This window comes from Crocodylus siamensis, chromosome 5 (genome assembly GCF_052110815.1).
Source record: "Crocodylus siamensis isolate JL-2025a chromosome 5, ASM5211081v1, whole genome shotgun sequence".
Classification (NCBI taxonomy): domain Eukaryota; kingdom Metazoa; phylum Chordata; order Crocodylia; family Crocodylidae; genus Crocodylus; species Crocodylus siamensis.
In genome coordinates, this window is record NC_143399.1 from 45,527,431 (window position 1) to 45,551,134 (window position 23,704).

At 45.3% G+C, this 23,704-nt stretch overlaps 1 protein-coding gene across 3 annotated transcripts in view; it reads left to right on the forward strand.

Moving 5' to 3' along the window:
- The window catches only part of LMX1A (LIM homeobox transcription factor 1 alpha), a 116,959-nt gene extending 100,265 nt beyond the window's left edge, over window positions 1-16,694 (forward strand). For all 3 annotated transcript variants that reach the window (XM_090049128.1, XM_090049126.1, XM_090049127.1), the window contains 5 exons: window positions 9,720-9,886; window positions 10,683-10,760; window positions 11,257-11,326; window positions 11,877-12,047; window positions 13,385-16,694. In XM_090049128.1, the coding sequence (XP_089905254.1) occupies window positions 9,720-9,886; window positions 10,683-10,760; window positions 11,257-11,326; window positions 11,877-12,047; window positions 13,385-13,545 (647 nt within the window). In that variant the 3' untranslated portion in view covers window positions 13,546-16,694. The remainder of the gene's footprint in view (window positions 1-9,719; window positions 9,887-10,682; window positions 10,761-11,256; window positions 11,327-11,876; window positions 12,048-13,384) is intronic.
- The last annotated feature ends 7,010 nt before the right edge of the window (window positions 16,695-23,704 follow it).

Here is a 23,704-nt window from a genome sequence, read left to right on the forward strand (position 1 = left end):
GAGTGTCTTCTTTTTCTTCTTTCTCTTAAACTAATCCTGGGCAATGTGAGCCTTAAAGCAGGTAGTAGCCTTGGACCATACCCCATAGCTGACTTTTCCACCATTAAAAAGTGAATTCCACAATGACTGCAGTGATAGAAGTTGTAATTTGGAGATGCCCTGTCACTTGAAAGACTACCGAGGATGGGAGTTAGAGGGTCTCACAGATCAGTTAGTGAAAGAGACTGAAGACGGCAGAAGTGTGTTTATTACTCCACAAATAAATACGGGCATAGATGAACGAGAAAAGCTAAAAAAACATGTTACTGCACCACAACTAAACCGCGGTTTTCAGTTCTTCTCATTCACCTACACTTGCATTTACTGACCACTACGATGACCTCAGGTGGAGCTCAGGTCCGCGGAGCAATTCCCGAGCACCTGCCCAGCCATCTTCCCCGTAATGGAAGAAGCTACAGAATTAAACTCTACGTCCAGCTTGTGGCCTGCTTTTTGAAGGGCCCACCAGAAATGGAAGAGGGTGGGAGGAGGGATGCAAAGCAAAGGCCATTTTATGAGAAAATGCAGATAAAAAAGCAAGGCAGTGGGAGCCATATGTTGTCTATAATCTCCAAAGCCCTCACTTCAATTACAGCCTCCCCTGAGTTCCAACAGCCAGGCCTAAGTAAACAAGCCCCTCTGTAAGAGGACCCCGGTTTCCAATTAAAAGTGTACTAACATTTCTCCTCTCCCTAATTCCTTCCAACCAAAGAATTTCTTCATCTCAGCCCACGAAATCGAGTAGCCCTGGACTCCCTGCCCCCCGCCTCCCTTCCCCATTGAGCTGGAGGGTCACCCAGAGGTCACAGCAGACAATAAAAATCGCCCCCAGCTCTTTCCCATGTGACGTCAGGGGGAGTCTTAGAGATTAATTAATTCCTACCTCGTTCGTGGAAGGCTTTAAAGGCAGAGTTAATTAAAAGTAATACCACGCCAAATCCAACTCAACTCTTTTTGCCACTTAGAGGGATTTTTGGAGCAGGTGTTTGGTGTTGGGGGTGGGTTTGGAAAGGCTCAATGCCATTTTTTTGTTCATAAGGCTCAGTTCTCCGTTTGCTTTCTCTGTGTCACTTTGTTTAGACGCCTCAGAAGCTGTGGAGTCTCCACTGCTTTCCACTGAGCTGTACCCTTCAGGTACGGAGGGCGTTCTTCTATCTCCAAAAGTCCAGCTGCCTTTTGGAACAGTTGGGTTATAAAGAGTAGCCAGATGCCAGCCTGGGGGTAACAGGAAAATACCAGCAGGCATTTTAATAAAGTACAACCAACCGTAATGCTTGCATATGCTCACCCTTGCTTTGCTGGGAGAGAGAAGTAAGTTTCAGAGCTGTTCCTGCTGCAGTGATGTACAATAAAAACAACAGGTTGGATTGCCCACAACATGGGGGACAAGGGTTGGGCCAGAACGACCCTTGAGTTCCTTAGTTAATCTCAAACTATACACTGAAGTTTCCAAGTTCAGGTCTGGGGCTGACTAAGGCTGACCAAGACATTTTATCTAAACTCTACAGAATTATTGATAAATTCTGCATACCAATAAGCGAACTTTATCAAGCTCCAACCAGAGACAGGCTTGAACCTGTTTAGCTTTGGGGGAAGTGCAGATCCAAGAGAAGCTGGTGTAACTCATCGGTGGATGGAACAGATGGAACATTTACACTGAGGTAATCAGTATTGCACTTGTTCAAAAAAATAGGCAGATGCCACACATCCCTAAACTGAGATAATTTCACATAATCTGATGGATAATTACCCATGAAAGAATAAGGGATAAAATCTCATGAGTGTATATTACACTGGTTTAGGTTTCATTTGTCCACTTTCTTCTCAGAGCAGAGGTTTGCTAAAGGCAAATAGGTTATTGTCACCTGCTCTCTTGCTGATCAGTGGTGAAACTCAGTAAGAGCCATCTACTGTCTGCAAATAGCTGGGGATAGCTACATCTCTGTTTATTCCTGATCCTAGTAGCAGTGTGTAAAATGGCGTAATTTACATACTGGGTATGTAATTTACATACATGGTCCTGGATAGATGAACACATACTCGGATGTAACTAAGCCGGTGTAGTTTACATTTACACTGGAGTATGTGTTCATCTATCCAGGACCATAGTGGAATACAGCTCTGTCTACCCACTTCATCTTATTTATTTACTGGAATGCAGTCATTCGTGATGTGGAGTTCCCCTCAAAGGTGGCTAATAGTGCACAGCACTACTGACCAGTGGTGTAGGACAGTATGCAGTTGAAACCAGAGGGAGGGAATAATTACAAAAAACAGAATGCACTTGTCCACAGTGGATTTTAGCCAGGCTCTGGGAGTGAACAAAATGGGCATATACAAAATGGCTAGGCCTGCAGTTTTACATCTGATCCAAAACTCAGCAAGTACGTCTCTTTCCCTCCCCACCGCCCCCCAGTATCTGTCAAATAAAGCAGGTTTGTTTTTTTCATACTGAAGGAGAGAAAGCCCTACAGCAGCAGCTAAAGACTGATGGGGATTAGAGCAACCAACCTGCCCCCCTGAACCCAAGCTTCCTGCAGGATGGGAAAGGGAAGCAGCTCTGTGCTTCTAATCAAGGTTGTTCCATTTCAGCAGCTTGCCACACCAGGTGCTACTAGCTAACCAGGTGCATGTGTTCAGGGAGAGCAGGGCTGGAAGAATGTAAAATGGCAGCACATGCCATGAGCAAGTGGAATGAGGGAAGCACAACTGTTTGGCAGCTGGTGTACTATCATGTTAATAATAGGGCTGGGGCAGATGACCCACTTACACCAATATAATTGGTTTTTTTTACTGTCATGAAAAAAAGGAGCAGACAGACGTGGTAAGCCCCCCTACACTGATGTAATTTTGCCCTGGGTGGGGTAAAATTACCTCTGAAAGAATCCAGGATAACATTCTAGCTGTGTAAGACTTTGCCTACAGTCACCTCATTCTGAAGCCAGAAATATTGGCAGCAGACAGTAGCTACCATTGTCAACCTGCCAGAGCTTGGGCATATCCATGCCCTTCTGGCAGCTCCGCAGGGCTCCACCGCATCAACTGTGTTGCTGGAGCAAAAAGTGCACCTTAGTTAGAAACCTGCTGCTGAAGGGACCATGGCATGGCAGCCACCAGAACTCATGGGAGTGTCTACACCTGCCATAGGCTACCTGCTAGATGGCAGCCAAAGCCTTGCTCCCCTCAGCAGAATTAGTTTAACTCTGCCAGGGAAAAGGATGGTTCTGCCACTACCTAAGAATTTTTGCTACAAATGCAAAGTTTTGCCAGCAGACTAGGAAAAACTGTTAATGAAGCCTAAATAACGTTGGTCTATAATTCCAGTGGTTTTCAACTTTTTTCATCTACATTTTTTTTAGTGGAAGTGCAGATCCCTTTGAATGGTAAGTGTGGGTATTCGCATAGTTCTGATTGTTCATAGTCATCTTTTGTGGACGCCTTAGACATAGTCTGCAAATCCCCAGGGGTCCATGGACCACAGGTTGAAAACCACGGGTCTATACCATCATTCGTCCAGTATTATCCCCAGATAGGTTAAGGCAAATTTTTCCCTGACACCATGTGGCAAGTCACTGAAAGAGCACCTTGGTGTCAAGTTAGCCCAGGATAGCTGCTTATCTATCCACTCCAGAACTGGGTGAAGTTTTATATCAGTGTAGAAAACCAATGCAAGCTATACAGTTGTAAATGTGTACTTTGTCCAAAACCAAAATCATCTCAACATTGCCTTGTGCTCCCACATCTGTCTGTCATGTTCGTGATGTCTTATACTTAGGTTTCAAGATCTCTGGGGGCAGGTGCCATCTAATTAGTATTTCTGTGTTGAGTAGCTAGTATGATGAGGCCCCAATCCTAGACTGCAGCCTCTAGACACTTAGGCACTGGTAATAAAAACAATGATCATATGCTGACAGCATGATCCTGCTAGCCGCATCATGCTGCTCCTATTTTCTTGGGTATTGTGATCTATGGAATATCAATTATGAGTTAGCATTTACTATCTGGCATTGGTGCAGCCACTTCTAAAACACCAAGTCCACTTATGGTGCCCAAGTTCAAGAAGGTTATTAAATGTCAGAAAAGGTTTAGTAATAGCCTCTTGAGGCAGGAGGCTAGACTAGGTGATGTTTTTAGGTCCCATCTGCCTCTGATATCTATGTTTCTCTAATAAAATGGAGAAGATGCAGAGAAGTCTGATTAAAGGATTGGAAGGCGTGCCTTGCAGTGAGTGACTCAAGGGTTTCATACTATTTAGCATGCCTAAGAGAAAGTAAAGGGAGATTTGATCACAGTCTGTAAATGTATCTACAGAGAAAACAGAAATCTGCTAATAAAGGGCTCTTCAACCTAGCAGGCAAAGGTAATACAAAATCCAATGGATAGAAACAATACCTAGATGCATTCAGATTCAAAATAAGGTGCACATTTTTAAGAGAGAGGAGGATTAACCACTGGAACAGTGTGCTCAGAATTGTGCTAGATTCTCCAACCCTGGGAAATTTTAAAATTATAACTAGACAATTTTTTAAAGCATGCTGTAGTTCCACCACAGTAATTGGACTTGAAGCAGGATTTAATTCAGGAGAATCCTCTGGCCTGTGTTATACAGGAGGTCAGACCAGCTGACCACAGTGGTCCCTTCTGACCTTAAAATCTATAATTTCATGATGTTCTCTAATGACATTTTAATTATGATTGCCATTCATATAAGAGAGGCCCCAACCTCAGCATGAAATGTGCTTTAAGCCTAATACTCAGCAGCATTTTGTCAGGTAATCAGGAGCTCTTCTCAGCTGAGTTTGCCAGGATCCATTCTTTTTCTCCAGGGGCTACTGCAGATGTCAGGAGAAGAGGACCTCACCAAGTAAACTGATTTATTATTACAGAAATACCTACTGGTCCCAACAGAGATAAGAGTATGGCTGTGGTAGGTCCTACTCAAATACATAGTGAAAGGCAGTCCTTCACCCTGAGAGCTCACAGCCAAAAAAAAAAAAAAAGGTCAACAAAATAATGTTGGGACACATGAATTATCCCCATTTGCAGATGGGGAACAGAGGCACAGAGAAATTGATTGGTTTAATCTCTTGCATAGAGTCTATGGCAAAGAAGGAACATCAGCCAAATCTACTGTGATGCGGGTAGGATGCTAACCATAGGGCCATACTTCATCCCTTAGCTAACGTTGCTTTTTTATCTTAGGGATATCCTTGTTCTGGCTGATGCTGAACTTATACTTTTCTAATGCAACAGAGTAATTATGAATTCGTTTGTGCTCATATGTGGCACACTTGATTCAACTTCTTGTTAGCTTCCATAACATTTCACTTGGGCAGATGACTAGTCTCTGTGAACTTCCTTTTCCTGGTTATCTTAGCTGCCCTAGTAATATGACAGTTTGACATGCTACTGCACTTATAAAGAAACATATCTGTCTGCAAGGCAAGGCCTTTTAGTGTATCCTATCCTATTTCACAGCCCAGTATAAACCTACAGATTTTTTTCCAGCAGAAATGGGCTGGCGACCTAGCAGACAATGGCTTGCTTTAAGTTACAGCTCTTAAAAGGTACGTTCCTACAGGAACGGGAACTTAGGGGAAATTTCCTTGGTCACATCCATGACCCCTAATTCAATGCTGAAGTCTCCCAGAGCTGATTTTAGTTTGTACTAACACAGAAATCACTATCATTCTGCATCTCTTCTGCCAGGCCCACCCTCCCACTCATTTCATTCTCATCCTTCACAACACACATGGGTGCACAGACCCTGGAAGATCATCCATGTAGCCACTGCGGCAAGCCGGGGAGCACCAGTGAAAGGCACATGCTACCCTATTGTGCCTGCTTGCCAAATGCTGGAGAAGTGCAGTGGAGCTGCCTTTGGCACACACCCAGCACCGTTGTGAGGCTCAGCCATGCTTCCTGGCACACATCCAGTGCTGGCTACATTACGTGCTGTCATTATTTTGGAGAGGGAGAGGATGGGCTGTGCTTCTCGGTGCTACTCCCAGGTACACCAAAGAGGCAGGGTAGACATGCTTTAAAACTGGCTCTGGTTCCTTCCATTCTGCTAATTCCTAAAATGATGCCTATTCCAAGCCTGGCCATGCTATTGACATCTGCATCATGTTGTTAAAACAAGCAGTTTAGCTTCATTATTGGTGTAATTACTGTAAACACTTCCCAAATGGATCCTGGAAGAGCTTTGTGAAAAAGGTTATGATTGATTTACAGCTCAGGAGAGGGGAGTTCCTTTGCAGTAAAATACTCATTTCACAAGTGCTTTCATCCCTTCCTAGTCAGCTGCTGATTGAGGCTTAATAAACGAGCTTATCAATACAGTATTTAAGACATAAATAAGGTCCCTTAATTATGGAATGCAATAAAGCTTTCTTTTGTGTAGCGTCTTTCATACAAACTGTATCCCAAAATGCCTTGCAGGCTTAAGGAACGCAAAGTGGTGTGGGGTATAAATTACAGAGCGCAATTGTGGAGAGACACTGAAGGGTGAATAAATTAAAGCTGCCTGGGCTAATAACTGAGGGAGAGAAAAATGAAAAGGTGAAAGAAAGGCTGAGTATTTTTTGTCATAGGAAATGATAAGAAAGGTCAGGGGGGAGGGGAAAGACTTTAAAAAGCCCCTGATTTATGGTTTTAAAAAATCCCCCAGGTCATAGGTTGTATTTTTCTGTTTTTAAAGCAATATGACTTCCATGCTGGAACAAGAGTGGCTTGAAAGATTTTCATATTGTTCGGTGATTTTTGAAAGCATTTAAAATCCCCTTCCCCCCTACATCCAACAGCCTCTGGCTCAGCCCTCAGGAGTACCTCCTGATCCCGTGGTCCTAAGTTCTTGCTTCAGCCTCTGCACACTTGCTGTTCACTTAAATCTGCTAGTACAGCGGCCTGTATTTATTCTGGAATCCAGGTGAAATTAGCCATTCTCCTGGGACTCGAGGAAACTGGGATTCTGTTTCAGGCCATGCCACTGGCCTGCTGTGTGACCTCAGGCAAGTCACACCCCATCTCTGTGCCTCAGTTTCCCCTCCCTCTATTTTTCCATCCTATCTACTTAGACAAAAAATTCCTCAGGGTAGGGATTGTCTCTCATTAAGTGTAATACTCCATCCAGCATTTTGAGGGTGTGATCTTCACTCAGGGCTTCTAGTCACTGCTCTAAAAGAAATAATAGTCATAAGAGGACTTAGGGGCCTGATTCTGCAAGGTCATAAGCAGTGTGTCCATGACACTGAGTGCTCTTTACCCCCCTGAAATCATTGTGAGGTGACTGAGGACTTGTCTGTGGTGTGGATTTTGCCAAATGTATATGTGCATTCACACAACCCTTTTTCCAGACTAGCAGTTGAGGATTCCATGTTAGACAGACTAGTGGTCTAATCTAATACAGGAAATCCTATGCCCCTATTGTATAGTTACAGGGCTGCTCAACCTGCTGAAAATAGGTAGAATCATCTGGCGAAGGTAGATTCACTTGTACTGCATATGGCCACAAGTTCTACCCTCTCTGTTCCTTTGGACAGTCTACCCCTTGATCTGCTGCTGGAGGGAAAAAAGCCAACTATTAAGTAGGCAACATATTTTTAAGTTAAAAGCTGTTAAATTTTAAATATTCAGATTTAAACTTTTTAATGAAAAAAATGCAGTTAAAAATCTTAGAACCCCACAGAGAAGCTTTTCCCCTGCATGGCTCCAGGCTTTGCCTACTGCCCCTTAATGAAAGTTCAGCTTTACTAGAAATGTGTTTATAAACTGTTGCTGCTTTTGCTAGCTCTGACACTGATGTGTGGAGTCAGGATCCACAGGTGTCTGGCTCTGCAGCATATATCCTTCATCGTTGAGAGCTTACATCATAAATTAACAGCACAGATTGAGTAAAAAGAGGGGGGAAAATGAAGCCAACCTCCAAATCTCACCAAGCGTTATCACCTATGAAACAAGTTTAAACGTCGCATGACATAAATACATGCTTTTACTGAATCTCCTGAATTCTGGAATTTGGTTGGAGGGGGTGGGCTATGTCAGGGCTTTCTCTATTTTTTCAGAAAATAAATTTATGCTTCTATTGCCTCTGGTTCTACAGGCAGTGCTGTCAGCAAATAACCAGCGTTCTTCCTTTCATATCACTTTCACATTGGCAGGTTAGGTTACATGATGAAGAACATCAAAACCTTATATGTTGTTGTCAGCACCTGTAGCCTAAAGACTGACTGTCCCCTCCTTCTCTTGCTTTAAAATCCTTCTGCTACAGTGGTTTTGAGTCTCAGGAGAAAAATTCCCTAGCGTTTACTTTGGCGTGAAACTTCTAAGGCAAATGTTTTGGCCTGGTTGCCTTCCTGATAAAAAAATCTATGTCCCATTTTGTAAAATGCAGAAATACACACTGAGAGCTGCTTTGGTTTGGGGTACATTAGAAAATAAGCCCTAGTGTCTTCTGATCAGCCAAGCATGAAACCTCTTTTTGCACAAATGTAAACTTTCTGGTCTGACGTACGATGCTAATACTGTAAGATAGAGCTAGCAGGTTGGTGTGAGAAAACTGGAAGGGCTTGGCAACCTTTTAGAGAATCCAGCGCACCTGCTGCCACCTCTGCTACACACTGCCACCTCCACTATAGGCCACTGATTCCCATCCTTGGTGGCTGTGGGGGGGTCAAATTTGGCAGGGCTGGTAAACAGCACCTGCTATAGAGGAAAAAGAGCACCAGAGAGGGCTGTTGCAGGGGAAAGGTGAGAGGAGAAGAACAGATCAGTGGCACAATGCAGGGCAGAGAAGGGGACAAACCAGACTGCGTTTCATGCTGCTGGTCCCCCATACCACAAAGGGCTGGATCCAATCACTTTGTGGGCTGGATCTGGCCTATAAGCCATAGGTTGCTGACCTCTGACTTAGGCCTGTGGCACATTGAATAGAATAAGGATGAACTACCATGAATACACCCTTCTTCCAATCCAGATACCCCCCAGGCCAAAATAAATATAACTTAGCTGTTTTTTCAGCTGTGTCCAAAGCACACCCAGGACTACTGTCAGGCTCTGCAGTATTTATGATGTATAGGCTACAAAGCATTTTTTTTAATCATGCCACATACGTGGAGCAGGAGTGAATGGGCAGGGTGTGTTTCCCCCGGGGCATGCCATGGCATTGTCCAACACAGCGCAGACATGTTCTTACAAGCCGAAATCCCACTGGCCTAAAGCCAGGGCCTGAAAGTTAATAGGATTTGACCTCCTACATCTATGAGAGCCAACCTTTTGGCAGGCGTGCCACAAATTAAACAATGCACCCTCCCTGAGTCCTACTCCAGTCCCCTTCCCCTGCCTAATGTACTGCTCTGCTTTTTACTGTCAGCCCTGTGTTCCCTGCCTGATCTGCTGCTCTTCTCTCTGCCCTATCTGCCATTGGGCTGCCTACCCCCTCCTCAGTCTGCCACTTGTCATATGCAAAGGCTGCCTATGTCACTTGTGCTTCACATGTTGCAAGTTGGTCACCTGTGTCCTAAGTCATTCAAACACTGCAGAAAATTGAACCCTACATGTCTGGGGCCTAAGGTGTATTTCCTAACAAGAGGAATTATACTTTGCAACTAAGCCAAAGCACACAGTGCAGAAAGATGAAATGCTCTGTCCACCATCTTGATGCACCTGCTTCATTATTACAGGTAAAAGCGATGATGAAGACAGCTTATGCAAAATGGGACAAACTGCTGGGAAAGGAGAGGACAGTAAGGATCACAAGAGGCCCAAGAGACCCCGGACCATCTTGACAACGCAGCAGCGGAGGGCATTCAAAGCATCTTTTGAGGTTTCCTCCAAGCCATGTAGAAAGGTGCTGTGAAAAAACCACTGCTCAGCATATTGTAGAAGTTGGGCCAGATTCTCCAGCAAATGTAAATCGTTGAAGATGCTGGAGCTGTGCTGATTGACATCAGCTGAGGACATGGCCTGCTGTGGCTCTTTCGTGTCGGTGGTGTGCGTGTGTAGCATGTGCCTGCATAGTCGTATGCACACAGGGAACCCAGTTCTAAAAAGCAGCTACCATAATTGGGTATGTGCAGATTTCAAATACGTCAGAGATGATCAAGACGGGTTGCAGCCATACATACATACCCATGCCTATTTTTGCACGCAGCTATGAGATTTGCATAATCCAATTGCAAATGGATATTGTCATAATATTGTATGGTTAGTTTTCTTTGATCCTGAGCTGATGTGAATAAACATGGTTCCACTGAAGTCGTTGGAGCTACCTTGATTTTTACCAATAAATCATTTAGACCCTTGGCTGAGGAAGCTGCCTGGTGTTTGGACTGAGCTCAAGGGAGTCTGTCCCGTGCTACTATGTTTCTATGGGGAAAAGTTGCAGAAAGCGGGGGCTGGATCCTTTTCTTTTTGGCACCCTGGAAACAGAAGTGGTGTTGCAGTTGAAGGAGTTAGTTTAGGTATTAGATGTCAAGTTGTAAAGTTCTGTCATTGCAAACTTTTGTGGGACAGTTGGGGGAATGGAAGGTAGCAAGGTGGAAAGCATTTTATATGGGAAGAACTGCCACCTCCAAAAGGAAACTTAGAAAAATAAATTGAGCTGCTTAGAAGAATGAGAACATCTACTTTGTTGTTTCTCCAAGGTCAGAGAAACTTTGGCAGCAGAGACTGGGCTGAGTGTGAGAGTCGTGCAGGTCTGGTTCCAGAATCAAAGAGCAAAGGTAAGCAACAGCAACTATGTGCCGTACCAGAGCCCAGGGATCCTGGCTTTTCATTAATGTTCCAGACAGGAATGTGAATCCCCAGAGTTGTGCTCTGGCCTGTACAAACCTAAAATATCACTAGGAATGTGTGTGTGCCAGTTGGGAGTTGCATTATCACTGTACTGCTCCAGAGAGCTCCCGGTGCAAGTACTGGGCAGGACAAAAATTCATAAAGCATTTTTGAAGATGAAAATCACCATGTCAGTCATTGGTAAGGTTGTCCTAGTTAGGAACCTGTTCTTTCCTTCACAAACATTAGCTAACTTACCCTCACCACCTCCCTGTGAAGTGGGAAAGGAACAAAGTTGTCCCATTGTAAAGAGGCTCATGGTTGAAGGAAAAGGCCCTCTTCTATGGGGCAGCAGGAAAAAGGTGCAGCCAATTGCCATGTGTCTGACAGGCCAATGCATCCAAGCTGGTTTCAAACCTCTGCATTCCTTTCCTTCCTGAGCAGATGAAGAAACTTGCAAGGAGACAACAGCAGCAGCAGCAAGATCAACAAAACACACAGCGGCTGAGTTCAGGTACTGCCTGAAACACCCTTGGACTCCCCCTGTCTGCTACCAGAGACCCCTCTTACCCTGCTAGAGACCACAGAGCCACTGCATGGAGCCTCCCTTCCAACCACTTCAACTCAGCAACAATAATTCTCCTAATCTGCACAGCACTCAAATCTACTACCTGTCTCCCTCTCATTGACCCATCTGCATGAGGCCACTAACTCTCTTAGCTGCAGTCTCCTACCCTAGTTTACCAGAAGCCCCAGTTCCACTCCAGAGTTTGACCCCTTCCCAGTGTCTTTGCCTCAGTTGCCTGCCCCCTCTCCCCTCCCCACGCCCATACACATACACAGAGATTCTGCCATATATTGCCTCCAGGTTCATTAGCCCTGTAAACTGGGGGGGAAATCTTCTCCTGATGCATGGGTTGGACATCATGCATCAGGATATGAGGCACTGGGAAGGGGAGATTTGGAGAGGATAGGTATGCAAACCTTTGTAAGAACCCAGGTAAGTTAGAAGTGAGAGGTCTTGTAGCCACGCACACGTAGCCTTGTTCTCTGTTGTCTTCCAGCTCAGACAAACAGCAGCGGGAGTGCTAACCTCGAAGGGATCATGAACCCATACACCACTTTGCCCCCACCACAACAGATGCTGAGTATTGAGCAGAGTGTCTACAACTCGGATCCCTTTCGGCAAGGGCTAACCCCACCTCAGATGCCAGGAGATCACATGCATCCCTATGGTAAGACTCTGGGTACTTGCATAGGTGAGATTTGGGCACTTGGTCTATTTCCACTACCAGATGCTGGAACACAGTGGAGATTCACCAGTTTATATTAGCTGAGCACTATGTGATCATGTGTGTGTATATGCATACATGTGATACTTCTTCCTGTACTGGATACCATCTCAATTTGCTGAATCCTAAAGTATGCCCCCTTCTAGAAATTCTGGCTCATAAGAGCCCAAATCCTTACGTTAACTGAGGTAGAGATCATTCTTGCTTAGCTCAAAAACGTCCCTATGTTGGTGTTCTGTTCCTGCTCCTGGAGGTCTGTGCAGCCACTGATTCTCTTCCCTATGCATTGAGTTTCTTGTCCAACAGAGCAGTGTAAGTGCCCAGCTGAACATGGATCAGATAGGCCAGCATGAGAACTGATTCAAAATTACTTCTTAATTTAGCTCAATGCAACTTTATAATCTTTTGACCCTCTGACTTGAAGACTAAGGAGCACCGTTGTGTTGGTTAGCATATCATAAAATCTAAGCTGGCTTAGGCAGTCCTAAAATGGACAATGGATTATGTGATAAGCAACATGGGTGGTTTCTGCAGGTGAGTATGTATTGCGATGTGATTCTCTCGGACCAGGGTCTACCTGAAAGAGGGGGGTGGCTCAGAAGACCAGTGACATTATGTTCCATTCTCTTGCTGACTGGGCTGCTCTATTTTGTGTTTATAAAGCCATCTCACTAGCCATAGAAAACCTTATGTCTATCCTTGGGTGGTCTCTCAGTTCTACCTGCATGGTAGATCATCCCTTGGGGAAATGAAATCATTTTCATAGGCCTTGGTTCCTCTCCTGGTAAAGCAGAGCTAACTTTAGCCACCTCAGAGGGTATAGATTTCATAGACATTTGGGCTGGAAGGGACCTTGGAAGATCATCAAGCCCAGCCCCCTGCCCAAAGGGCAGGAAGTCAGCTGGGGTCCAGGATGATAAGGACCGGGATGGGGGTGTATGAGGACTGACCAAGTGGCAGCTGAGGGTTCTTGACCTATGCCTAACTGTCCACCATCAGCTCCGGTGGCCCCTGGTCAGTGGCTCGTCAAAAAATATATCTTTCATTCCCCTGAAAGAGGGCGGAGAAAGAGTTCAACACCTCTTTGAAGCACACAGTACTTCTTATAGCTCCGGCTGATGCAGCGCGGTTTGACAATACCCCCTACACTGGCCAGTGTCTCTGTAAAAAAAAGCCCTGAAAGTAGACAATGTAAGTGCAAAATATGTTTCTGATGTTTCCAATGCCTGACCCCATGTTGGTGATAACTCTTTTGCATCGTTTCTTTATTGCCATTTAAGGTGCTGAGCCCCTTTTCCATGACCTGGACAGCGACGATACCTCACTTAGCAATCTGGGAGACTGTTTCCTAGCAACATCAGAAGCTGGACCCCTGCAGTCAAGAGTGGGAAACCCTATTGATCATCTGTACTCAATGCAGAACTCCTATTTTACTTCTTGAGCTTTGTCTGTGTCCACTGGGCAGGCAGCCGCCATGCTCATTACACTGTAGATTAAATTCACTTGAGGTATGATGGGCAACGAGGTTGTTTTGCTGGAATGCTGTCAAACAATATTTGTAGCTCAGTATTTCCAAAGACTGAATAAGTTATGGATCATATAATTTAGGGTTTCTGTTAGAATCATAGTATTAGATTCAAAATGTTTAATGCAGCTGGTCCACCTTTTTCAAACTCCAAAATTTTAACAACATTTTAAATTTCAATAGAAGCAGGAAAAAACCCATTCCTACAATATCTTCACAATTCTTCCCTCCTTTTTTTGACCAAATGTAGCAAAAAGAAAAGAAATCAGATTTTAAAAGTTCAGTACATTTTTGAAAGTGAAATTCTGACAAGATTTTGGTGAGTTATAGGAAACGTTTTCAAAGACACGTTCACCACATTTTTCTTCACAACCAGCTCTAGCATTTATTGTTAACAACAGGGACTTTTAATATAGATGTTCTCATGCACATATAGAGAGCTAGAAACTCCTAATGTCTCCCCATCTTACTGAGAGACTCCTGTTGAGAGGTAGGGGGTGTGTGTGCATGTGCGTGTGTGAGTGTGCATGGGAGCATGCATGCACGTGTGAGTGTGTAGAGATGAGTGTGTGTGCACAAGTATATACTGCACAGCCCACCTGCCATATTGTATCAACAAAATTTATTCCTAATTCTATCAAAAATTTACTGTACAGCAAAAGTAACTTTATTTTCAGTGTGAACCATATTTAAGGAAATGCTTGATGCACTTAAGTTATAAGATGAAATAATTTACTTTTATAAACTTTATGTTTAGTTTGCAACAGCCCAGTGGCAGGGAAGGAATATGGATTCATTTGAGTCAATAGGTTTTTGGTGCTTTCAGTTCCCTTGGGTGTTCTGACAGGGCAGTTATAGTCCAAAGAGTGTCGGTGTAAAAATACAGATTTTTACTCATTGTGGCCTGATCCTGTTCCCATGGAAGCCAATGGCAAGCCTCCCATTGACTGGAAGTGTGTAGGATTGAGGCTTGTATCTGGTCTTGTGAGTATCTACAGCACTTCTGAGAGCACTGCCAAGAGCATGTCCCACTCATTTACTCTTGCTTTATGTAAGCCAAATTCCCTAAGTAAGGCAGTGTAGCCATTTTGGAGCTCCTAGGCTTTCTGTCTCAAGCATGTTGATGGACATACTTTGCAGTCTGCTCCCAGGCAGCTAAGTAACCTCATTTCCAAGTTTTAGCACAAACTGAATGGGAGCAAGCGGACTGGGCATGTTACATGGGAGTCCTCGTAGGCATGAATGGCAGGCCATATAGCGGGGGGGGCGGGGGGGCAAAGTGGCAGATCCAGTCAGCAGCCGGACTCCATGTCCCAGCAGCCCCTGCCTGTGTGGCTGCACTGTGATAGCATGAGGTTGGGGTTTCTGTGGAGGCCAGCTCCAGCAGCACTGGCAGGGTGTGCAGCAGGGCACAGAGCTGCTCTAGAGCCCAGCTGGGAACTTGCAGTGGTGACAGCATGGTCCAGAGCTGGGGCAGAGCCATGATCTACAGCCTGCATCCCCCTGCCTGAGGTATGCAGGCTTCCGATTGCGGCTCTGTCCCAGCTGCGAACCACACTGTCACCGTCACAAGGTCCCAGCCAGGCTCCAGAGCAGCTCTGTGCCCTGCCGCATGCCTTGCTAGTAGGGGCGGCACTTGGAGGGGGCTTGAGGGGGCTACAGCAACCTCAAAATTCCCTGTAGTCCCCCGTAGCCACCCCTCCCAGTGGTGGTGCTGCTGCTGCTGCTGCCTGCCTTACACAAGCCGCAGCAGGTGAACCCACCCCGCTCCTGCCCATAGCACAGCCCTCCCTCAGCTCCCCCAGTCAGAAAGAGGCTAGCACTGCTGCTGCCTGCCAGCGCTGCTGGGGCCAGTATCCATGGAAACCCTGGCCCCACACTATCACAGTGTGACTGGTGCTGGGGTTTCCATGGAAACCTGCCCCAGCCATGCAGGCTGGGACTGCTGGGAAATGGAGTCCACCGACAGCCAGATCCAGCCCATGGGCTGGACTTTTCCCACCCCTGCCATAGACATGAGTTCTTTCCACCACTTCACTGCCTGTCTCAAGAGTTGTCCATTGTTAGCCCCTGTAGGAGCCAATGCAGCTGTAGAAGAGTGAGATGGGATCTATTCTGCCTTATGCCTCACCAACCACAATTTGCCCAAAGACATCTACAAAGGTGGTAACCAGCAGGGGGACCCATTTTTTCCTGTGGAGGCTTGATCCAGGATCCGTTAAGGTGAATGGGAAAGTTTTTTCTTGACATCTCTCTACTTCCATTTAAGAATGTACAGAGATCCTTGTTTCAACATTTGCAGAGGGCTGTCTTTGACCGTTGGCCAGCCCCAATCAGCTATGGTCAGATGGCTGAATCGAGATTACTGATGGCACCTCCGGTGGGAACAGATGACTTTTCAGAAACCAAGCAGGGTCTGTGAGGCTGGCACTTATTAAAACCGTCCTTCTGGACCTTACCCAAAGCCCACTGAAGTTAATTGAAAGACTCCTGTTGACTTCAAAAGGCTTTGGATCAAGCCATTTATTTGAAAATAGAGGCTTACCTGTAGGTCTGTTGGAATTATTCTTCTGCTTCCAGAGAGACATTAAATATCACAATTGTCACTTTTCCAGTTAAAATTGCCCTTTAAATGATGAGTTCCCTTGCTCTCAGCTTCTCAAGTGCATCAGGAAAGCATGGTATTTCAGTGTCCCCATGGTCTTTTGGACAAATCAAGACTGGTCATGGGAAAGTGAAGTCACCTCCTCCTTTCCAGCTCTATGTTCAGTTCAATCCCTGGGGAAGCTACAGGAACTTTCTGAGAGCCAAGACCTCAGCTGAGGCTGGTGCAGACACATCCTCATCCCTACTATCGTTTATGTGTTGTGTCATTTTGTGCTGTTTCCATAAATTATGCAAGAAACAAAATGTAAACAAATGAAGGTAACTTTGATGCTGTAGTTTTTGGCTAGTCGCCATGGTAAGGATCTGACACTGAATGTAATGGGGTGCTGAATGAATTTTAAAATGTAGTAGAAGCTGCCATCAGAAATGACATACCGGGATTAAATTTTAAAAACTCTGCAAAATGGCTGCTGTCTGTTTGTATGGGATATCCCCATTATTCTGCAGTTATCTGAAGGGAGTGAATACCAGCAAGGGAGTGGAGAGGGAGCCGGGGTAAGAATTAGGCAGGGTGTAGTAGGATTTAATTGAGGAGTCTATTAAACAGGGGAACAGCCACCCAGAGGGAAGCAGCACTCTCTACTCCTTCCACCCCTTCCACCCCTACCTTGTTCCTCCCTCTGCTGAAACCCCACTCCTGGAACCTGTCCATGCCCTGTGACCTGGCTAGCTGGCATGTGCTTTGCATGCTGTTTGCACAGGGTTGCACCCCCAGGGGTGGGAAGTTCACACCCCCCAGGGGCAGGAGGGGGAGTCGGCTTGGTGCTAGAACCAGTAGCTGAGCAGGATTGTTAATGGGGGTGGAAAGTTTGTCCACATAGAACAGGATGGTTGGGGAGGGGGCACTGCATCCTGGGATGCTGGAGGACTGTAACTTGGCCAAGTCATTTGTGGGAGGTGGCTACACATTAATGGAACATGAGGTGGATAACACAGATAAGAGTTAAACTTGCCCTGGAGTGTTATAATTTTAAACCACCTAAAATGTGCTTGGAACTAGTTTCAGGTGTTAATGTATGGACAATCCAGGGTTTAAGGGCTCCAGGAGCTGGCTAAAATTAATGTGTAACAAGGCCCTAAATAGCACTTCATAGTCAAAGAGGTAAAGTCAAACCCTGGAGATTAACCCCCAGGGAATGACCCTGCACCGGTGTGGGGAACCGAGGAAGATGAAGCAAACTACATCAATGGGGATTTTCTATGTCTACCCTCTATGATGCTGCAGGACCATCCTACTGCCCACCTAAATGTGTAGTAACTGATGTGCAGTGACTGGGGTAGTCATTCATTTCAACACTTGGCTCAATTTACTATTTTCCTGAAGGGGAGTGGTGGCCACAATGACATCAGGCCTATCCGGCACAGAAATCACTACCCTCCCTGCTTGAGAACAACTGTCTTTTGGAGCAAGCAGGTGTTGAACTACCTTTTAACAATAGTAAACTTGGTCTCCAAGTAGCCGTGGATGCAAGGGTTTGTCTCAACTTGTGTTTGTGCAGCACCTAAAGCAGAGCAGCCCTCATCCTGATCAGGTTCTTTTGGGTTCACATGCAATATTTTTGTAATGAGGATGATGACATTGATGATGCCATGGGGATTGAGGCATCACACAGTGACAAAAATAATGTCCCCACATTAAGAAAAATTGCTCATTACTGCTGCATTTCCACCTCTGCTACATGACCAATAATTCCCTAACACTTGGATTCTATCTCAGACATGATATTGCCCATGTACCTTCATTCCAGTCCCTATGAGGTACATGAGGGCTTGCTTGGTGCTGGGATTGAAATGAAAAGGCATTATCAGGGCCTTGTCTACACTGGGGTCATAACCAATTGAGGTCCTGGACACATGACATGTCAACATCAATAAAATTTACATTGGTTTTATACCCCAGTATAAATTACATCTGTAAACAGCAGCTGGGCAGTTATCCAGGGGAGCTGCAGTGGTAGGCATTATAATAGTGCCTTGCCACTAGGAGAAGATAATAGACTGTTTGCAGGCTATTGCCACAGGATAGCTGCAGACACACAACACCTGCACTGCTCTTCTTACTACTTTTTTCTAGCAGATTCTAATAAGTTACACTGGTGTAGGAATATACATTGAATGTACGTGCACGTTTCTTTTTGCATGGTGGTGTAAAGGCAGTTTTTGCTGCTGTAAATATGCTTCATGTCCAGGTCCTTAGCTTTTCTGAGGATGCCCCATGAATCTGTTTGGACTTCATGAGTCAAAAACAGTATACTTTCCTGTCTATCTTTCAAGCTTTACTAGCTATCCTGTTGGGAGGTATGTACAGCAGACTGGTAGACCACACAAAGCAGGATCAGGCAATGAGTATTGTGCTGGAGGGGCTTCAGCAGGGCTTTCAAGAATGAAATGTGGCCAAGACATGCACCAGGAAGAGGTTCTGCCATGGTTCCACTTCTCTGCAGTTTAGGAGCTCTCTTGGGGAGGGCAATGGGAATCCTTGTGTGTGAAGGGAAAGGTGACTCCTAGAATAGCAGTTCACATGAAATCAGGGAGTTGACTTGTTTTGCCCTTCCCTTGGTTCTTGCCTGTTGCATGTAGAGCTGACTCACTAGGCGTCTCCTGACCGCTGTGCAACAGGTAATAGGACCCTTGTTTCAAACCATATGCTGATAAGATCCCAATCACAGCAAGCCTCTTTCAGAAATGTCAGTCACAGCACAGCGGTTTTAATACAAGCAAGGTCACAGAAAGTCTCCCCAGTGCTCCTTTTCTTTTATTTGCTACATGCCTCAGGTCAAGCAATGGAGAAAGGGAAGCCGTCAGGGTTAGGGAATTCATTTCATGTACCTGTAAAGAATAAAAGTGGTTCACAGATTTTATGCTAGAACTCCACACAGAGTCTGCTTTTTATTCTGAAGCAGAAATAGGACATCAAGTCTCATAAGGCTGATGATGAGCATTAGGGAAGGATAAACTGATAGAGATACAACAGGAACCCAGTTGAACCTTCACCCTCCTCATCCTTGAAACCTTTGAAGTTCAGGTTGAAATGTCTCTCTCTCTTTTCCTCTCTCCCTCTCTGCAGAACCTCCCAGATACTGTACAAAAGACTGCTTTGCCACCACAGTGCCAGGAAAGCTTTGTTTTCCAGGAACAACCCAATGTTGCAGTCCAAGGAGTCTGCTAGTTGGTGTACTCAACTAAATATCAGGGCATCTGCCAGAACCTCCAGAATTTTAAGGCATTTATACATGTGCTCGGGGAGGCGGAGGTGGGAGGTGCTTTGATTACAGTGGCTATGAGAGTCACTTTAATTAAAGCACCTGGAGCATCATGTGTATCAGCATCCCCATGCTGAAAAATGGTGGCAGGGGGTACTTTAACTAAACCTCATTCAATGAACTTTAGTTAAAGTGCCCCTGCAGCCATTTTTCAGTGCAGGGATGCTGATACACATGACACTGGAGTCTGCTGGAGCATGGTAATTACTATGCTCCACCAGACTCGTTTAACCAAGTCTGCTCCAATGTGCTGTAATTACAGGGCATCAAAGCAGCTTCAATGCACATATATAGGTGTCCTTAGAAGTTCGTTAATCAGTAGTGGGAGGAAATCATGGTTACCTATCCAAATAGGATTGCTTAAATGGGATAGAATAAAAGAAATCAGTCTTAGGCAACAATTAGTAAATCCTTTCAGATTTCCCAATGTAAAAGACAAGCAGAAGAACCTATTACATTGCAAGCCAAATCTTTGAAGCAACTCTTATTCAGGGAAACTTTCCATTGACTGGAGGTGAACATTAGAAAGGGCTCAGGGTAGGATATGAAGTCAACTGAAATCAATTGGGTTAAGCACCTGAATGCTGGCCCTAAAATCCTATTAAAATTCAACAGGAGACAGATTCTATTAAGGCTCCTTTGAAAAGGCTGTGGGTTATCGAGGTTGCTTTGACTTACAAATATAGATGCAAAGACATGAAGAAATCCAAAACAGGGGCAGGGTACAGAAGCCCTATAAAAGAAGGGCTGTCTTGCTGTCAATTTTAGAAGAACCAGAAGAAAGCAAAGTTGTGCAGAAAAAAAGGTGAAGTCCTGACAACTGGGAGGGACACTTAGCATACTCTTGGAGTGATCAGAAGATTCAGGTAGGATTTTTGTACAAGCCCCTCTGCCTCCCCTTCCCTCCCCACACCCCCATCTGTGGCTCTCCAAGGTGTAGAGTATGTACTCAGAAATTCCTTTGCAGGGTTTGTTTTACTTGCTCTTGCTCCCACATAGTTTCTGATGGGGAAAACAGTAATCCAGAGGCGGCACATTTGGCAGAACTCTACCAGCTGTGCAAGAAGTACTGGGAAAGCAATGGGAGCTTGTATCTTCTTGGCCTAGGCAGTTAGACTGTAAAGACCCCATATTTCAGGAAAGGCTCAGCAAACCTGGAGAACGTGGTTACCGGGTGTTTGGCTCCGAACTCGACACCCTGGTGCATGTCCACCACCAGAATTGCATCCAGGATTTTAACAGGCATTTTTTTTTACATGCAATTGAAGTAATCTGAAAAGAGCTTGATGATGCACCCCCCCCCCCGCCCCCACTCCTGAAAGTGTCAAGCATCTGCCTCTGTGAATCAGATCTCTCTATGGGGTCTCAAGCTGGCTGCCCAGAACTTTTTTAATCTGGAAAATGTTGCCAAATACCTCCTTACCTCATCTTCTTCCACCATAGCTCCTGCTTTTGTTCTCTCTGAACTGGGGAATGGCGGAGGCACACAACATCTGCTTGGGGCATATTTGACATTTGTGCTGAGCAACAGTAGCTGAGTGACAAGGCCATCTTACAATGGCTCCTAAGACATACATTCATGCTCTGTGCTAGATTTCTCCTGAAGTTTTCCTGTTGACTTGGCTGTTAATGGCTACTTTGGCCATTTAGGCTGGGGACTCAAAAGTGACCAGAAATGATGCTGGCCTCATCACTTGTTTGTGAGTTGTCAGCTACAGAAATTGCTGTTCCTTAATTATGCCAGCCCAGCAGACCATATGGCTTGGGCAGACCTTTGCCTTGTTCTGATTTTGGTGCTGGTTAAAGGGGTCAAACTGGTAGCTCTAGAGATAACGGTTCTGCCTTAACTCCAGGATGAATTTGGCATGGGCAAAGCTCTGTGCAGCAATGTGGGCACATCTTGCAATCCTAGACACACAGGAACAGCAGGCAATCATAGGATCATAGAAAATTAGGGTTGGAAGGGACCTCAGGTCATGTAGTCCAACTCCCGACGTCCATGTCTCCTGGATTTTGCACATGTGGCCTCTGTCCTGGTAGGAATGATGGCCCGAGCTGATGCTGGCACTGGGGACTAGAGGAAGATTGAGAGCTTTGCTGTCCTCCCTGTTTTCTGGAGTTCCTGGGTGGCGGTTTGCCCTGATGGCAGCCGTAACCCTCAAACACACTTCCACACTGAGCAGCCTGCTAGCCCTGTAACTTGGTGGGTACCTGAATTCCATGGCTGATGAACAGGCTTGCATCTCTGGTGCCTGGAAGAGGGGTCAGGGCCACATGGGTAAAAAGGGCTGTGTAACTGCTTTGTAAGAGGGGCTTTCATGGAACTTCCTTTCACTTCGAAACCACAAACCTGGAGCAGACTTCAGAGCTGCAGAGGGGTCTGTCATCCATCATGGGTCAGGAGCTGACCAATAATGCCTCGAGTGCCCCCTAGTGGTCATTTTAATAATAGTGCTTTTTGAAAAAGGCCCCCAACCCCAGACTCCCAAACAGGAAATCGCAGGTGCCTTGTCTACTTGGTGGTGGTATCTATCAGAGCTCGTTAAAATTGTTCAAGAAAAAAATTTTCATTTGATTAGTTCATTTGGGTAAAAAGCCCCAGGCTTTTGTCTAAACAAATACAAATAGCAAGCACCTTTTTCAGTGGGATGTCTGTTTTTTGGTTTAAAAAATTGGCAAGAACCAAATATTACACAGAAGCACAAAAAACTTACTGAAAAGTCTTTTCTCCTAAATCTGACTTGTTTCCTATGATAAAAAGCACTTTTACCCCTCCAGAATATAGCTGCACAAAATGAAAATTTCTGGAAGGTTCTAGCTATGCACAAGACTCAAGCACCGCTCAATAAATGGTATGTGGTGGGTTGCTGGCAGCTCACCTCAAGAAGCCAGATTCTCAGCTGGCATAAATCAGCAGCTTCAATACAGCTTACTTGCTTATGTCATTTGAGTATTTAGCCCCAGGGGTTTCTCCAACTAAACAAAAATATACCCCAGCAGCAGGACAAGTAGGTTCCTTGCGTGTCCCATTAATGTTCCTTAGTTCAGCCTGAGGCCTGGGTGCTGCACCTGCCATCAAGAGGCCATTTGGTGCCAACTGCAGTAGTGACACTTGCATACTAAGCATTGGTCTGAGGCCTGCCATAGTTTGCACAGCCTAACCTGAAGGAACATTCAGATCCTGTTCCTAGCAGCCCTGATATACCAACTACCTACCTCCCAGGTTCAAGAGTTTCCAGCCCATCGTCAAACCTCTGAGCCACCCAGTTTGCAGAGCAGTATGCCCCTTCTGGCACCTGTTCATGATGCTAACTAGAAACTTTCAATTCCATGTTTCTTAGGCCTACTCTGGGCTCAGTTAGTGCCTTGTGTTTATGGGGAGCACAATTTGCAGTTGCCTATTATGCCCAGGAAGAACAGGGATTTCTCTGGCAGCTCTTTTCCGAGAAGCTCCTTTCTTACCCACAGCAAGGACAATGAAAGGGAAGGGACTGGGATGTGACCTTCATGTCTCGGTGGTAATAGTGAATTAACAAAGCTCCCAGTGTATTCAAATGCTGCTCCATGGCCAAGAGGAGATGGAGCCAGAGATTACCTTTCAGTTGAGAATACTGATTAGATGATATTGATAGGCAAAAACAAGCCAGCTCTGAGTGATATTATGTTAATTAACTCACTCCTGGTGAATAGATCACACAGGCACTTGGCCAGTCATACAGTGGAATGAAACCTAAAAGGGTTTCAGCCAGTCAGCTTAGTACCAACTACTTAAACTTCATGTTAATGGGAAGGAGTTTTGGGGGAACTTGTGAATCAAGGGGAAATCAGGGCAGGTACAAGTGACCACAAAACACCTGTGATTCCCAGAATCACTTAGTATTTGTCTAAAAAAATTCACTTTAAATTAAGGACCAGATCCTGAATTGGTTTAAACTGGCACAGCTTCAGCAGGTAGTTCCAGTCTAATCAGTGAGGATAGGCAAATTGATACCAGGTGAGGTCCTGGCTGTGAGTAGTCCTGGATACCTGCTTAGCAGTGGAAAAGACACAGGGCTCAGCACTGGGGGGAAGTTGAGTGGCAGTTTGTGAACACAGAGATTAAACTACAAAAAAGGCAAGGGGATGGGGGAATGCCTGCCAGTATG